Here is an 18,058-nt window from a genome sequence, read left to right on the forward strand (position 1 = left end):
AGAAAAAACAATCAACTAGTAAAAAAAATAGCAAAGATATAGAGGATTTGAGTAATATATATAACAAGCTCAACTTTATCTACAAGCTTATACCTATAAATGGAAAAATATACATTAATGTCTTTTTTGTACTTCAAAAAAATTTATCATGATTTATCCTAAAAGAATTTTAAAACTTTCAAAAAATGTAGCAATTGTGCAGGCCATAGTTTGAACCCAAATCAAAAACCTAGAAATCAACACTAAAAACATTAATAAAAATTATTACTACTTGCCGGGGATTTAGCTCAGTGGTTTCACCTCCTGCTGTGCAAGTGCAAGGACCCGAGTTCAATCCCCGGTACCAAAACAAAAACAAAAACAAAAAAAAATTATTACTACTTAAAATTTAAACACTACTGTAAAGAAGAAATAAAAATTGAGATGCAAAACTATCCAGAAAATTATGAAAAAGAAAAATTCATATGCAACATGACAGCTTTTGAGAATTTCCTTGAAAAAGAAACAAAAATAAAGGAAGTATAAATATAATAAAGGAAAAGGAAGTATGAAACATAAGACACTTTAATTATAAAACAAAATAAACCAGAAAAAAGAAAATTGGTAACAATGAAAGAGGAAATTAATGAAGCAGGAATCCAAAAAATATAAAGAACAAAACTAAGAGTGATTTCTTTGATACCTACAAAATGGCTAAACTCCTGAAAGACTGTTTAAAGAAATATAGAAAATAAAATATACAACACTTAAGATGAGAAAGGAAATATAACCAGAAGTTCAAGAGAATAATAAATAATAAATGGGAGAATATCGCTAGTGCCTCTCTATGGCAATAAACTGCAACTCAGTGGCTACTGAGTGGCTACACTATGTAGTCACCTGAGGAGCTTAAAAAATTACTGATGTCTAAGACCCATTCTGACATTCTAAGTTAATTTAATTGGGGTGTGGCCTGGACACTAGGAAGTTCAAAGCCTGCCTCATGTGATTCGGATGTTCAACTAAAATTGAGAACCAGGAGATTCTTACGGGCCTTGGACCATATAGTCTGTGGACCAATAGCATCAGCATCACCAAGGAGTTCACAAGAAATGTAGAGTAGCAGGCCCCACTGCAGATCCTCTGGTTTGGAGACGTGTTCCCCAGAGTCCCATGAGCCCGTGTGGAGCTATTGGCAGGACCTTTCAGAGCTGTGGCCTAGTGGGAGGCCTGCAGGTCACTGGAGATGTGCTCCCCAAAGGGACTGTGGGGCCTCTGCTTCTTCCTCTTCTTTTGCTCCCTGGCCAGGAGGTGAGCAGTTTTGCTCTGCCACATACTCTTGTCCTGATGTGCTGCTTCATTGCAGGCCTAAAAGAGACAAGGCCAACCCATCATGGACTGAAACCTCCAAAACTGTGAGCCAAAATAAACCTTTGCTCTTTTTAAGTCAGTTACTTCACATATTTGTTATAGTGATAGAAAGCTAACACAGCCACTGAATGAGAACGAGCATTTTCACATCCTCCAGGTGAGGCATACGTACACTAATGTATGAGAGTCCTGATGTAGAGAAATGGATGCTTTCCAAAGGAAACACAAAAAGCAAAAGAATAAAACCTGAAGGACCAACTAATGTCGAAGACATCAGAAAAGTAAAGACCTACCATTGATAAAGGGGTGTCATATCCAAATGCTTTCACAACTCAATTCTATTTGATCTTTAAAAATAAAATAATGCAGCCGGGTGTGGTGGCGCATGTGTGTAATCACAGCACTCTGGAAAGCTGTGCCAAGAGGATCATAATTCAAGCCCAGCCTTGGCAACTTAGCAAGTGAGATCCTGACTCAAAAAAAGTTCTGGCAATGTAGCTCTGTGTGATCCCCAGGACCACCAAAAAAAAAAAAAAATCAGATAATGATTCTGGTTTTTAAACTATTCCAGATTATAGAAAAGTTTCCAAGTTTATCATATAGAGCTAGCTAAAGTTATATTCATAGTCAAACCTGACAATAGTACAAAATCAGAAAACATCAGAATTATAAAATTAAATATAAAAATTCTGAATAAAATGCTAGTCAATGTCAGGAAGAATATATTTAAAGAACAATAAAATTGCCCAAGATTACTTTTATCCTAGAAATGCAGAAAAATCTATAAAAGTAATTCAATATACTTATTACATCAACAAAAAGAGAAAACCAAGTAATCACATTGATAGTTGGCAAACAAGTCATTTGATAATATTGGTCATTTTTAATAAAATCTCTTAAGGGGCCAGGGATTTAGCTCAATGGTTTTGCTGCCTGCTGCGCAAGCACAAGGACTCGAGTTCGATCCCTGGTACCAAAAAAATAAAAAATAAAAAATAAAATAAAATAAAATCTCTTAAGTAAAATAATGATGGAAGAAAACTCAAGCGCAAGGACCCGAGTTCGATCTCCAGTACCAAAAAAAAAAAAAAATGATGGAAGAAAACTAACCTTGGTAGATGGTATTTTCCAACGCCAATATTATATTAAATGTTTAAATATTGAAGCACTGCCATTAAAATCGGGATTTCTATGTTTAGAAATGTTTGCTATAATGTGTTAGCACTGTTTTAGAAGTCCTAGGTGATATAATATGCAAGGAAATAATTTACATCTTTTCCTGATATGACTACACACACAGAAATTCAAGACTTAAGGCACAATGAGAAGCCAGGTGTGGTGGCACACTCCTGTAATCCCAGCACTCGGGAGGCAGAGGCAGGAGGATCACTGAGATTTCGAGGCCAGCCTGGGCTACATAGTGGGTTCAAGGCCAGCCTGAACTACATAGCAAGACTCTGTCTCAAAAGAAAAAGCACAATGAGAATTGAGAAGAAAATATGGTAGATTTACTGGGTGCATAAAATACACAACAATAAACAGCTTTTCTTATTTATGCTCTGGCAGTATCAGGTCATGTACTTATGAAAAGTACACAATGTATGTGATGAAAGCAGTAATATTTTATGAAAAAATATAAAACAAAACTAGAATGGAGAATCAAGGATGTGAGGGCAATATGATGAAAATGTCAGGCTCAATTTAATGTTAAAAATTCACACAAAATCCCAATATGTCTTTTAAGGGAAACTGAGTAAAATGATTCTAATGTTCCTATGGAAGAATAAATGTAAGAAAACTATGAAAAAAATGGAGCCCAATATAGATTTGCCTTTTGATATTAAAATTCACCAAAGAGTATTGTGAGTAAAACAATATGACATCAGCACAAGAATAACAGTGAAATTAGAAAAACCAAATAAATCTGAGGATACACACATAAAGTGTCATTTCAATTCATAAGGATAAAGGACAACTTACTTCATAAATAGTATTGTAATAATTGGCTCTCTATCCAAGAGAAAAAGAAACAAGGCCCCCTACCAAATAACATATACCAAGATAATTTTAATTGTATACAAATCCAAGCAAAATTAAAATAATAAAAATAACAAGAAAGCCTACACATGTATTTGTTGAAACTTGGAGTGGAAAAGATCTTTTTAGGCAGGACAAGAAATTCCAAGAATCATAAACAACATATTTGAACATACAAATATTAAAGATTTTTACCTATCAAAATATTTTATAAATAGTAACAAGATAAATCATAGACTATAAAAATGTGCAGCAAATGTATTGGCAAGTTAATAGGCCTTACAAGACTCCAAATAGAAAATAAGGTATAGGATTTGTACAGGAGACTTATCAGAGCAACACAAAGAGCTAATAGACACATGAAAGTATTAATCTCCACTTTGTGTATGGTCAGAGTAAACCGAAAACAGTAACAACATATTTGTTCGTGGAACCTGTGAGGTTGGCTCCAACACTCACTGTAAGACTAATAAGGGAGATCAGACCTTCTCATATATTGCTGTGGCAATGTGAACTGTATTAACGCTGGAAACCTGAATATCCAACAGGTATTTCTTCATGACCTGCCATGCGTTGCCCTGTTTTGGTGAACAGCACTGAGCAAAACAGACACAAACCACTGCATTCCTGGAATTTACATTTTAGCAGAAAATAATTTGGTAATATCTAGTAACATTTTAAAAATAGCACTTGGGCTGGGGATTTAGCTCAGTGGTTCCACTGCCTGCCTCGTAAGCGCAAGAACCAAAGTTCGATCCCCGGTACCAAAAAAAAAAAAAGACGACAAAAAGAATAGCACTTAACCTTTCATTTAGCAATCATCTCTTGGGGGAATTCAGTCTATGGAAATCAAAACACAAATATGCAAAGATTACATGTACAAAGACAGTTACTCCAGCATTCTTGTACAGGCAGAAAATTTAAAACAACCTGTATGTCCATCAAAAGGGGACTGGTTGACTAAATTATGGTGGGCCTAATTTATGGAAAGTTCTTCAGCTATTAAAGAGCATGAGGCCAGGCATGGTGGTGCACGCCTGTGATCCCAGCACTGAGGAGGCTGAGGCAGGAGAATCTCCATGAGGTCGAGCCCAGCCTGATCTACATAGCGAGACCTTGTCTCAAAAAACCGAGAGCATGACATTGAGCTTGAGCCTACTGTCCTGGAGGAATGGACATAATGTATTGACTTGTCTCATTTTGGCCAAAAACCTGAAGTCTAATCCCCCAAGCCTCCCCTCACTTTTGTATCTATCAATATTTATACAGGTTTGTACATGCATGGAGGGAAGGTCTACAGTCTGTTCACGATGTTTACCTCAAGGAAATTGGCCTGGAGGAAGTATGGGGTGAGATCACTAAGTTTTTATTTATACTATTTTGTATTGTGCAACATTTGTTCCAATAACATGTATTTTGCAACTGAAAAACATCTAATAAAAAAACTCAGGAAAGATATTTTTACTTTCTTCTTTGTATCATATTCTCTCCAGAAAACAACGTGCATTAAAAAATGCTTAAAGGAAAAAAAATGCTTAAAGGCAGGGATGGGGATGTAGCTCAGTGGCACAGCACCTGCCTGGCAAGTGTAAGGTCCTGAGTTCGATCCCCAGTACCAAAAAAAAAAAAATGCTTAAAGGCAACCAATAGATTTGGAAATACACCATGTTTGGTAAGAAAATCACTTGACACAGAACAGAATCAATGCTGTGATTTTAAGTCGGGTAAAAGAATTACATGTATGGACTGAGACTGGGGAACAATCCCTTTAATAAAAGGAACAGGTATTTTGGATGACTACATTTCCAATTTTTGCCACAGATATATGCAATAAAAATGACTTGCAAGATGTCTAACTTTGTATGCTTATAAATTGGTCCTTTAAACTTATATTTTCTGAAGAACCAAAGCATGCTGTCCTGGGAGAAATAGGAACTAAATCTCTGAAAGTCTGTCAAAACCACTACTTCAAGCAGGAGCAGGGAAAATCAGTAGGGGGAAAATGAACACAAATATGCACGAAAGGGGGAAACTCAGGTTTTGCTAGTGTGCTAATGCTAGAGGCTAACGGGGTGAAGTGAACTAACGTTTACTGGATGGTATAAGGGAACTCTTTTCCACCTTCCCATGTCCCAGCCTGTCGGGGCTAAGGAGGATGTTCCATTTCTCTGGTAGGAGGAGCAACTAGTCTCTTTGTAGCTCACAGGAGTGGAAGGTGGACCCCGTGCCTTCAAGTGGCTGCATCAGTCAAGGCCTACCCTGAGGGAAATTGGAGGTAGACTCATTTCAGCCTCTGGGTCTCCCAAATTCAGCTTTACTAGAGTAAGTCACACACTCAGCTGGTGGTTTCTTGTGCCTATTTTCAATGGGGTTAGAGCCCACAGACAAAGACAGGTGTGAGTGAAACCTCCAAAACCTCCAAGAGATGACTTTGCACTTCTTCCACTTATTTCAACGAATCTCATCATACAAAGGGAAATGGGTTCCACACTTAAAGTCAAGCACAAGCATGAAAGACTTTGAGAAGGTAGCCTCTACTGGAAAGCAGAATAATCACTACACAGCTGGTTAACTATGGATCATTTTAGCCAATGTGTTTAGATATTGTTGTGGTCATGAATTCCTAAGTAGGTCTTCAGCAGTAGCATCCTTGTGGCTTTATAACACCAGGTCACTACTATGGCAAATGCTTTGTGTTCACCAATACCATCAAAACAGGTAACTCTGGAGCCAAGTGAATAGGAAAACCAAGTAAAGGAAAATAATCCTTGACTTTGACCTCCAACTTGATGGACTAAGTATTACCATCACAGAGGTCAGAAAATGATTTTTAAACCCAAGTAGGTGCAAAATGCTGTATCTCTATGCAACAGTAATAGCTTCCTTGATCCAAGAAATGCTGAACTAAAGGGGTCATACTACTTCCAGCTTGTAAACTGGGGAATGAATGATCTATATCTCCTTCATTTTCCTGTGCATGTGTGTGCATGTATGCCTTATCTATAGCCAACAATCCACTAGGGTAACTTAAAATAGTAATTTATTTACAATAGCAAAAATGTCAAAAATAACAGGAATTGTAACAAATTCAAGAATTATTTCATGAAAAAGGCAAACAATATATACATGAAACAAAAGATAAAACAAAATTCATAGGACAAATTTTTGACCTTATCTAAAAAGCTGCAGAATGTGGCAATAGGGGTTTTTGGATATGAATTACCCTAAGTAATGCTGGGCCAACTGAATACATATACCCATACACACACACACACACACACACACACACACACACACACACACACACTTTTCAGCCCTTTTTCTACTTGCCCAATCTTCCTCTGAATTTTATTTACCTTTGAGGAATGCAACTTTGAGAGGCCACGTTAAGATTTAGGAATAATAGGCTATTTACATACGCACTAAAGGATATACTTAGTAAAAAGCAGGCTCACTTTATAAAGGGTAAACCAAAGGTAGAAACTCCAATTTTACCCTATTTACTTCTGGTTGCTGTTTTTGTGATCTTCTCGTCTACCAGTGTTGCACCAGTAATCTAAAAGTTTCTTAAGTGCTCTAAAATAAGTGTTTTCCAAACTTGATCATAAAACAGAATCACCTAGGGAACAGGTTAAAACACACTGCTGGGCCCCATGCCCAGCTTTTCAATTCGGTGGGTAGTGAGGTGGGGCTGAGAATTTACATCTTTAACCAAGTCCCAGGTGATTACCGTGCTGCCAGACCATACTCTTAAGAACCACTGCTCTGAAATAGTGCCCTCTAAAGATTTGGACCAGTCATGCTTTTCCTTACATGAATCCTAGAATTTGTGGAAAATATAGGAAATTAATACTGAGGTTCCCAGAGATCAGAACAGCACGTTATCTGACTATGATCACAGACTGGCTAGACGTGACATCAGACATTCTATTATAGCTGAGTTTTCAGCATGTTATGGTTTGGCCGGATTTATGGCTCTACAGTGATGTTCTCCACATTCTCTTGATCATTTACCTCATGTTTTGGTTATCTACTATTTGAACTATGAGGCTGACACTTGTTCCTACAGATGAAGAACTGAACTGAATTTGATCCTTAAAATCAAAGATGGCACAAAAATCTGACTCCTGAGAACTTCTGCCCAGCTCCCAAGTTTTTACTGCAACAAATTGACATCCATCATCTAGTATGCTGTTTACTAGATCCCTCCAAACTAGGCACAAAGGGGTAACTCGAGGGCAGGACTTTAGCAATGAAGTAGTGACGTCCCCAATGATTAAATGTGCTGTAGATTCATACTGAAATGAACTTTAAGTGCTCTCAAAACCCACTTTATGCATGGGTAATTTATCTTGGGGGAATTGGAGATGCTAATAAAACAAATGAGGATCAAAAAAAATGAACTTCAAGGACATGTTCATCAAAGGACTCACCAATCACCTAACTTCTCTGAAATATTACTTGCAAATTCACACGACTGAAATATTATCAGTATTTGCATCTGAGTCACAAAATTCAAAGCAATCAAGCATTCTGCATTTCACTGCTGCATAAAAGGAATTAAGAAATGGGGGGGATGAAAATAATCCACTGCTTTTGATGTTTATTAGGTTTACAAAAACTGTACAACTTTTTTTCTTAAGAAAAGCATTAACTTAGTACTGGTATCAAACAGACTAAACATTAACAGGAAAATATTCTGATTTTTATTTTTGCACATTGTTCTCAAGTACACAATTACAATAATGTCACACATCCCTATATGATTTTCTTTTTATGTATTTTACTTTTTTTACAAAGTATACAGAGGGAGGGACATACAATATTTAACAGGATATTTCTACAGAACAATAACTTATATTATGTCCTTGTAAAAATCTGTACCTCTTTAAAACATTTAACTGAAACATCCATTTTTGTTTAGCTTTGCTAATCAAAATTGTTTTAAGAATTAAAACTAGGTTGTAACTAATGTCAGTACATAACAGTGCCTACAATTTTCTCTTTATACAGACAAATATTTTATATTCACTTGACCAAACCCTTAAATACCTTTTAAAGGCTTCAACATTGTGCTTTAAAAAGAAAACTGTGTATGATTCCAAGTTATGCAAAAAGAAATATAAAGTATGTAAAGTGTTGTGTTCTTTATCTTTCAGTTTATTTAAAAAAAATACAGCTAAATGACCCAATCATTTATATTTTCTGAATTTATAGGATGTTTTAAAATTAATAAATTTCTACTTTAAGTGTTTTTACAGTATTTCCAGGAAAATAAAAAGGGAGATTTTTAAGGTTCTCACAAAAAAACAGACAGAGCTTTCAAGACTAGCAGGGCAATGAATCATGGAATTTAAGTTACAAAAAAAAAAAAAAAAAAGCACATTATGGGAGCCAAAAGGACACAGGAATTCCCCTATGTGACAGCCAAGGGAAACCCACACCTTGGTCTGACTGGCATTTGGGCTGAAATTCATACTAGCCTGAAGCACTTGATTTAGAACTAAATTAATCTAGCACTTCAGAGGCTTGCCAAACACCAAATATTTTGATTTCTAACCCTAAAAATATAACTTCTGAATACAAATATTGATGGCAAAGAGAAAGATGAAAGGTAAAAACCTAATGGCACGAAGGGGATGGAGCACCATAACAAGGTGGCAAGGCAGCTATCAAGTGAGAAGAAAATTACTAAATCCCCCTTGATGCGCCAGATACATGTACCAACAGCCAATTCCAGGGACCCCAAAAACTGATTTTTGTTCTTAAAGAGTCATCTTAACATAACCAAATTCTAATTAACCAAGTTCACTATACAAATGTATGACTGATTCAAATCTACATGTTATTAAAAACTGGCAACTCTCAAAGAAAAACAAAAACAGAAAGACTTGGTAAAGTTCCAAATAAGACCTCAGACTTTCCTTCTGCACTTGGAACATACCTTTATCTCCTAATCCAAGCCAACTTGACTGTTAAGTTTCTAAAGTCTGCTAACTGTAACTGTCTAGGAAACAGCAGAGCATGCTGAACTTGCCAAGTGTAAGGCATAATTAGCACCAATTCTCTGGTCCATGGAGCCATCATTACTCTTCGCCCCCTCACTTGGTGAGACAGAGTTCTCTCTCAGCTTTTCCAAGAGAACTGAGGGAGTCACACGTCGACACTCACTAGCTTTTCAGAAAAATATAAAGGCATGGAGCTGAAATTGTATGAAAACATTATATCTAAAAACATCTTAACCTCTTCAATTATTTTTCAATTACCAAAGATATTTAAAAGAAAATACCTTTACTCTTTAAAAATACTAGTGTCCTTATTTCCTTCTTATTCTTCACCTGAGTAGTCTCTCTGAAGAGCATGACTTACAAAATGCTCTCTCATGAATCCCTGGATCTTCCATGTTATTGTAAATTTAATACTTTTTATTATAGATTTTAAACAACTACTACTTGGGGTTGTGTGTATAAATACATAAAATAAGCAATACACACAGGTACATGTTATATATATATGTGTATATATATAATTCAGAGTACATTTACATACATAAAGTTGCAAAAGATCCTATAAGCCACAAGTCACCTCTAGGAGATTCCAAAATGCAGTCCTCGTTAAGTTTCATTTGCAGTACACAACCAACCATTCCAGACAAAGCAGCACAGACAGAATACTCAAATTACAACAGGATCAAGCAAAATTTTCCAATAAGGTTTTCTTAAAAGTTTGCTATGCTGACAAAAGATGTAAATAGTCCAAAGAAAGCATAAAGAAGTATATTCTGTTGCTAAACAAAACGAAAAGTAAACACAAGCCCAGCCACTGCTCCTTGCTCAGCGATGCCAGGGACACAAAAGCTCAAATGGAAACTTCTCTCATTGCATGGTCTGAAAAGACTAAGCAAGACAAGTAAATGACTTCCATGTTATGATCATGAGACCTGACCATAAAATCTCCCACTCATATAAGATTATCTCTGACAATTTTCTTGTGAGAAATTTATGGGGGCAAAACAATGAGTCAACACGAATACTTTCAGAATTACCAATCTAAAGTTACCTTAAGTTAAATGGTCTTAGAAGAGTACCATCAAGGTAAGCAAGGTAAATATTTAAATAAATATAAAACTTCTAAGATAGAAAAATTCAGTATAGAATCAGGGATTACTTTATTAAAAGCAACTAGCTTGTTGCTACTTTTCCCCATTTATTAAACAAACTGGATAGAATTCAGAACACACTACCAAACAAAATGTAAAAAAAAAAAACTAGAAGCAACAATTCTATTTGTACACAGCATAAATCAATATACAGTATTGTAGGTGAACTAGACTGATTGGAAGTATTGTTAGGGCAGGCCAACTTCTTTATGATGCCGCATTATGTGCTGGTTCTTTTCCGAAGGTCTTCGGAACCCTTTCTTGCAGTACTCACACCGGTGAGGATAGTCTTTTGTATGAATGGAAATAACGTGTCGCTTAAAGCCTGAGGCATCTGTAGTGCTATACTCACAGTACTCACACTGATACACTTTCCGGCCACTGTGTGTCTTCATATGCTTTTTAAGCTCATTCTGTTGCCTAAACCCCTTTCTGCATCTCTTACACCTAAATGGAAGGTCCTTTGTGTGAACCGAGAGAATATGACGACTTAGCACAAATGGATCTGCAATCTTAAAGTCACAATGTCTACATTGGTGCATTTTTTTACCCTTGTGGGCAGCCACGTGTTTCTTGAGTTCTGAAGGCCTATGAAAGCCTTTATCACACATGTCACACTTATGGGGGTAGTCCTTCGTGTGAACTGAAATTATATGTCGCTTTAAATCACTTGAGTTCGAACTCTTGTGGTCACAATGCAAACACTGGTGTGTTTTGCTTTCTTGGTGGATAAGAGCATGTTGCTGCACCTCTTTGGTATCTGAGAAAGTCAGAAGACAAATGTCACACTTGAATGGCATCTCTTTACTATGCTTAGTTTTTACATGTGTTTTCAAGTTAGAAGAATCTGCAGATCGATATTCGCAGTACTGGCATTGGTACGGTTTCTCCCCAGTATGGATTCGCATGTGCTTTTTGAGCTCTGATGGGTGACGAAAACCTTTACCACACTCGACACAAATATGAGGAAAGTTCTTGCTGTGGACTGCCAAAAGGTGGCGATTCAATAACCCTTGTTCAGCTGTCTCATATTCACAAAATTTACACTTGTGCATTTTGTTGGCTCCTTTTTCCTTATGCACCATTTTGTGAGTAAACAAAGCCCCAGAGTGAGAGAAATGCTTCCCACACTCATCACATTCGATGGCCTTCTCTGCCTTGCTGGTGAGCTTGTGGCTCTCCAGATGATTGTGTAAACTTATCTTCTTGTTGGTAGTGTAATCACAGTCAGTACAGCGGTATTTCTTCTTGGCAAGGTGTTCAGGATGGTTTTTCATGTGTCTTTTCAAGAAACCTCTCGACTTAAACTTCTTCCCACAGATCATGCAAGGGTACACAGTCAAGGGATGTCCATCAGGGCCAATAATTATTGCTAAGAAAGGACAAGAAAAGAGAGTATAAGGGGTCAAACCAAGTTCTCTTTCAGCTACTTCAAATATTTACTGAGTGTTCTGAACACCACTGGTCAAGGACTTGTAAGTGAGGTTATATGCTATTTAACATTCCTTTTATCATTTTTCCACATAAGAGATACAGCACCATAGTCGTATCAGGAGAGCTTGGTCTGGAAACTTCACTCAGTAGGATTGTACCAACCTCACTCCCTCCAGTTTAACAAAATTAGTGAATAAATATATAACTTCTATTAACTAGTGATTAAAGCCATATCAATTTAGAAATCTGTGGGAAACTGTTCATAAAAGTAAAGCTTTGTAATAAAAATTCCTGCTTTGGTTATTAAAAAACATTATTTATGTTAAATATATCCATAAAAATTTTTAATATGCAAATCTGTATGCAAGAATAGACAGAAGTATGTCAGATGTGCTGCAGTACTTATCCTGCTGCTCTGTAAATTATGTCTGCTTCATGCTAATATAATTAGATTCTTTAAATATATTTATTTAAAGTTAATGCTTGTAACATATTTGAGGAATTCCTTTTCATTTCCACATAAAAAACATCCAAGTTTTGAATTTTTTCATCCCTATTTGATCTATTTCCTGTTCCTTTTTCATCCAAGGAAATCATTCATGAATATCACTGAATTCTGAAAATTTTATTTCCAAATTCAATATACAAAAGCTACATGAGGTCTAGCAGCTAAAACGTCATTGTGACACCCCTGTGGATACACACTAGTTTCTCTGAGAGCTCGCACAGCATGCAGCACCATGGAACTTGTGCACCCTCACCTGTTTGGTACTGCCTTGAATCAGGTCTTCTCCTTTTCTTTGGTTTTTGTTTAGCCAGTCTGCCGAGGCCAGCAGACTCATCTATGTGCAAAAGGGCACTTGCAGTGCCATTCCGGTTTTCAATTCCATCAGAATTATTACCTAACAATATGCATTAAAAAACAAAATTATACAGTATTATAAATGATAAAGTTAGGAATTCTTTTATTAACTATGACAACGAAAAAAGTAGGCCATGATACTCATGAATGACAGAAACTCCCCATTATAGGTAATGGGTTTTATGAACACATTTATTATGGCGGGACACTAGGAAATGTCTAGTTTCCAAAGCTAAAAACAAAGGTCAGCATTTTCCCCGTGGGCTCCCTTGTCTCCCAAAACTGTAAAGTCACGGGCTAGATATAATCAGATGAAAAGTTTCAGTTTGAAAGCCTGTGTACTTCTTGCAGTACTTCCTTCTACATAATATACACATGAAGGAAATTCCTGCTAAAAATAAAGACAAAAGGTAGACTTTATAATCTTCCTCTACTCTTGTTTAAATAAAATAATCCGTATAGGGTGCTGGTATTTCAGATTTCTGAAACCTAAGACCACAGTGTTTTTAAATCATGATCTCATGCCCAAAAGCCAATTCAACCGATTCTAAGATCTGCTCTGTGACTTACCATAAGCTGCTGCCCAAGCGATCGGCATGAAGGTTTTGATTTCACTGTCATCCATCTGCTGTTCATGCACAGCTGCTGCTGCCGCTGCTGCTGCTGCAGCATCCTCCTCTCCTACAATCACTTCCATGTAGACTTCATCGGCGATTTCAGCGACATCTAAGTAGAAAATTATAAAAACTTTTCTCATCAGGTTTATAGCGATTAAAGGAAATACATTTTATTTGAATTCAGTTAATAAACAAATAGAAAGTCCAAATATTATGTACCTAGAACATAGCTTTTGGATAGTAAGCACTCAAATGAATCGTACAATTCTTGGCTTTCACCAATTTGGTTTTAAAGCAACATTTTAAACATACATAAAGAACCACTGATGTTTCCCTCTGAATATGGCAGTGCAATAATCTCTAAACAATGCTACTTGTTTCTTTCAAATACTGGCCATTTAAAAAAAGAAAGCCCTAAAATGTACCAATAAAAGGATATACAAAAAAAAAAAAAGAGAGAGAAAGAGCTATGGACACAAAATTTTCACCCACAAAAAGGCCACCTACTTACTTAAATCTTCATCTTCTTGCTGAGAGTCATTGACAGTCATATAAACCATCTTTTCTCGAGGAACACGAATACTGTTGTTCTGATCAAGTAGCTCAACTGCATGATCATTCTCAGGTTCACTCTCCACAATGTCTACAGTTCCACCTATAAGGGAAAAGGCAGGTCCAAAGGTTTATTTGAAAACTTCATTTCCACCTTTTTGTACTTTTTAAAAAATTACTTTTTATGTAGTTTTCAGTTACATTAGAATTCTTGCTTAAAAGTTACCTTCAGAAAATATTTCAAATGCTGTCAATCTAAACAACACAGAAGCAACCACACTGAAGCATTTGATCAGGATATACAGAGTGTGCTAAGGCTTTTTCTTACCTAAGTCATCTTCTCCGGGGTCAGCTTTAAAAATGTACACCTTGATGACTTCAGGACAATTGCCATCCACTTTACAAGGATCAATTTCTGACTCTGCATCCATGGTTATTCCAGATGAACCATCGTGTTCTATTTTGCCAGCATCATCCACTGAACAGGGAGGAAATACATCACAAATAATAGAGGATACTTACATAAAATGTTACTGTTTTCTGAAGTCTTTTTTATAACTTAATCTCTAATATGATACACCAAAAAATTGGATAGTTTTACCTAGACAACTAGAAGGTTCAATAAAGACAGTTCTAAAGACATCTGAAAATGGGGATCAGGTACTAACACAAAAAATAAAACACACAGAGAAAACTACTGGTAACCTAGAAAACTGTTACATTTACTGTGCCAAGTCATAGGTAAAAACATTCCTATATTAAAGATAATGATTTTTTTAAAAAATGGCTGGTGAGGCTGTGGGAAAAATAGAACCCTTCTAAAATTGTTGTTGAGAATGTGAACTAGTACAACTACTATGGAAATTAGTATGAAGATTCCTCAAAAAAGAAAAGAAAAACAAATTCCATTCGACCCAACTATTCTACTTCTAGGTATCTTTCCCAAAGAGTTAAAAAGACATTATATTATGATAATACATGCATACCCACGTTTACAGCAGCATAACTCATAATAGCTAAATCTTGGAAGCAGCCTATATGTCCATCAACAGATGAATGAAGAAAATATGGTATTCACACAATCGAATACTACTCTACCATAAAGGAGGATACATCTGAGTCACCTGTAGGAAGATGGATATACCTTGACACAATAATGTTAAGTGAAATAAACATTAAGTTTAAATATCGCATTGTTTCTCTTATACGAAAAACCTAAACCATAAGTAATTTAAAGAGCAAAATAAAAGATAATAGGAAACAGGGAGATAGACCTTTTGCAAATGGAAAGAGAACCAAGAGATGGGGGTGGGATTAAAATGTGTCACAGGCGGGCATGGTGGCGTACACCTGTAATCTCAGCACTTGGGAGGCTGAGGCAGGAAGATCATGAAGAGTTTGAGACCAGCTTGGGCTACATAGTGAGTTCAAAGCCAGCCTGAACTACAGCGTGAGAACCTGTCTCAAAAACAAAAAAAGATGTGTTATATACACGTACTAATTCTCCACAATGAATGTACTCATAATGTATTGCAAACATGCACTAATGAATCAATTTTAAAAATATTTATATGCACTACTTCACAGTTACTATTCTTGAATATCATCTGATCTAATCTATTTCCACCAGAATAATATACTTAAAAATAATCAAAACATGATTGCTAGAGGGGTGTATTGGAAGGAGATGACCAATAGAAATTCTAACTCAATATGCTTCAACTTAAAACTGTACAAACATATTGGGGCCAGGGATTTAGCTCAGTGGCACAGTACCTGTCTGGCAAGCGTGAGGTCCTGAGTTCGATCCCTGGTATCAAAAAACAAACAAAAGTATACAAACATACGATTTTATATACATCTATACACACAACTTTAGTTTATGACAGTAATTAGTCTAGGTCCTTGATGGAAAAAGGTAGCAATGTGAGAATTCAAACATATTCATATACCCATTGTCCTACTTAATAGCTTTGTTTAAAAAGAGAAAGAAAAGAAAACAGAGGTACATATGATTTCCAGTAGCAGAAACATTGCATTTGGGGGGCGGGGGGAGTGCCGGGGATCAAACTCAGGTCCTTGTAGTTGTGAGGCAGGCAGCAGAACCACTGAGATAAATCTCCAGCCCTTTTTTTTTCCGGTACCTGGGATCAAACTCGGGACCTTGCACTTGCGAGGCAGGCGGCGGAACCACTGAGCTAAATCCCTGGCCCGTGTTTTCTAAAACTTTATACAAGTAGCTAAGGAAATAAGTATACTATTATGGATAAGACCTGGAAAATAAAAACACTGGAAAAATAATGTCTTAAAAAAACAAACTCTGGAGCTGAGTAAAGACCAAATATATAATCCTCATCATTTATGAGCATCTCTAGCACAACAGAAAGTATGGGAAAAAGTAATGAAAACTTAGCACCGAGGACAATTTATAACAAAAGTTAGACTCATGAACACTGAGTTTATTAAAAGAACACTGAAGGGGGCTGGGGATTTAGCTCAGTAGCACCACGCCTGCCTCACAAGCACAAGGTCCTGAGTTTGATCCTCAGTACAAATAAACAAACACTGCAGGAATGTTCTCTCCACTCTAGGCCCTGCTGGCCTACCTAGCACAGCTGAGACCAAGCAGAGAGGAAGAGGGTCAACGGCCAGAAAGGAAAGCTCCTTTAGCCTATCTTCAGTACCTGCAACACGCCTTTGCATTTTCCTTTTTCCCTTTTAGTTCCCTTTCTGGTGTCCTTCTGCTGGATATATTTGTTTTCCTTTTGGCTAGATGTTTATTTAATTCACAAACACTGAATCACAACTATATATAATAGACTTTATGTTAGATACTGGAGATAAAAAAATAAGAAAAATGTATTCCAGAAGCTTGCTATCTTGTGGGAAGGCCTAAGTAGACAATTATTCTTAAACGTAGTAAGAACACAGCTACCATTTACTAAGTAACCAAAGTAATATTTAATACAACCCTATGAAGGAGGTGATATTGTGTTATCGACATTTTACAATAGAGCAAAGATTAGAGAGGTTGAATAACTTATTTCGAGACACAGAATTCAAATCTCAAGCCACATTAATCCTGGTTTGTCAACTTCTGGAGTTTAGAAAATAAAATGGAAATAAACTGGCAGAGGCAAAGGTGATTTTTGAAAAATCAATGAACAGTTCAACTATCTAAAGATGCTTTCTTTTAGTGAAAATCAGATGAATGGGCTCATGACTCAGGCAGGCTGAGTCAGTATTGCAATCAGGGCCGGGGGGTGGTGATTTTCACCACTATAACATCTTAAATTCATAGTCATCTGTTGTGCAATTTATACTCATTAAGCCAAGACAGAACCGAGATTTCAACACCTTTGAAATGATACTTCTGCAAAGTCCTGTTGTGCTCTCAATCAGATCCAAAAACTGCACTTATCTAATCAAAATTCCTACATAGAACATCAAGATGATGAATCCAGTATCTTAAAAGCCAGCATCAAAAAGCAAAAATACAGTAGTAATTTATCAACCTGGCTTCTGACTTCCTGAGAATCAAGACCATCCACATCACAAATAAATTACAAAGAATCACTAGCAAACAGCATCCCCAAACCTTTCTTATGTGTCATTTACAAACATAAAAATTGTAAAATTTAATCAGCTGGCTTCAAATGCAAAGAGCCAGGAAGTCAAAGCCCTGGGCCACTGAAAGTAGTAATTTTAGTCTATTTCTGACACCATAACATCATTAAATAGAAAGCTATATTTTAATACACATTTGGTTTCAAAAAACCAAACATGTCAGTTAAAAATGCACTTGTTAAGTGTTACAGCTCTTTTAGAATTTGTTTAGCAGGTCAAAAAAAAATGCACTTGTTGATAACTCATACTTTTACTAAGTATTCATACTAAGTTAAAATGAAGGTCGCTTATGAAGAAAAAGCAACATCTTATTTATACACAAGATGATATTAAAGCTGAACTCTCTAATGCAATCTTTAATAATAATTGATACAGAACATGGAAAAGGATTAGAGCCAGAAATGACTGGCCAATGTCACA

General features: G+C 36.3%; 1 protein-coding gene and 1 non-coding gene across 6 annotated transcripts in view; one reads left to right on the forward strand and one right to left on the reverse strand.

Annotated features, from left to right (window-relative positions):
• Nucleotides 1-7,970: 7,970 nt before the first annotated feature.
• Nucleotides 7,971-18,058, reverse strand: part of Zfx (zinc finger protein X-linked) — a 47,141-nt gene continuing 37,053 nt past the window's right edge. For 4 of the 5 annotated variants that reach the window (XM_004872226.4, XM_021250179.2, XM_004872227.4 and 1 more), the window contains exons 4-8: nt 14,340-14,489; nt 13,971-14,114; nt 13,413-13,568; nt 12,742-12,882; nt 7,971-11,918 (exon numbers count right to left, since the gene is read on the reverse strand). In XM_004872226.4, coding sequence (XP_004872283.1) covers nt 10,735-11,918; nt 12,742-12,882; nt 13,413-13,568; nt 13,971-14,114; nt 14,340-14,489 — 1,775 coding nt within the window. In that variant the 3' untranslated portion in view covers nt 7,971-10,734. Of the gene's footprint in view, nt 11,919-12,741; nt 12,883-13,412; nt 13,569-13,970; nt 14,115-14,339; nt 14,490-14,997; nt 15,711-18,058 lie in introns of those variants that run through there. The other variant, XM_087193617.1, reaches the window with a different exon arrangement.
• Nucleotides 17,819-17,858, forward strand: LOC147823247 (U7 small nuclear RNA). The gene has a single exon (XR_015444166.1). It is a non-coding gene; the product is annotated as a U7 small nuclear RNA (small nuclear RNA).

Source organism: Heterocephalus glaber, unplaced genomic scaffold (assembly GCF_053883595.1).
Source record: "Heterocephalus glaber isolate CG9 unplaced genomic scaffold, H.glaber_assembly_v1.0 deba00001594, whole genome shotgun sequence".
NCBI classification, from domain to species: domain Eukaryota; kingdom Metazoa; phylum Chordata; class Mammalia; order Rodentia; family Bathyergidae; genus Heterocephalus; species Heterocephalus glaber.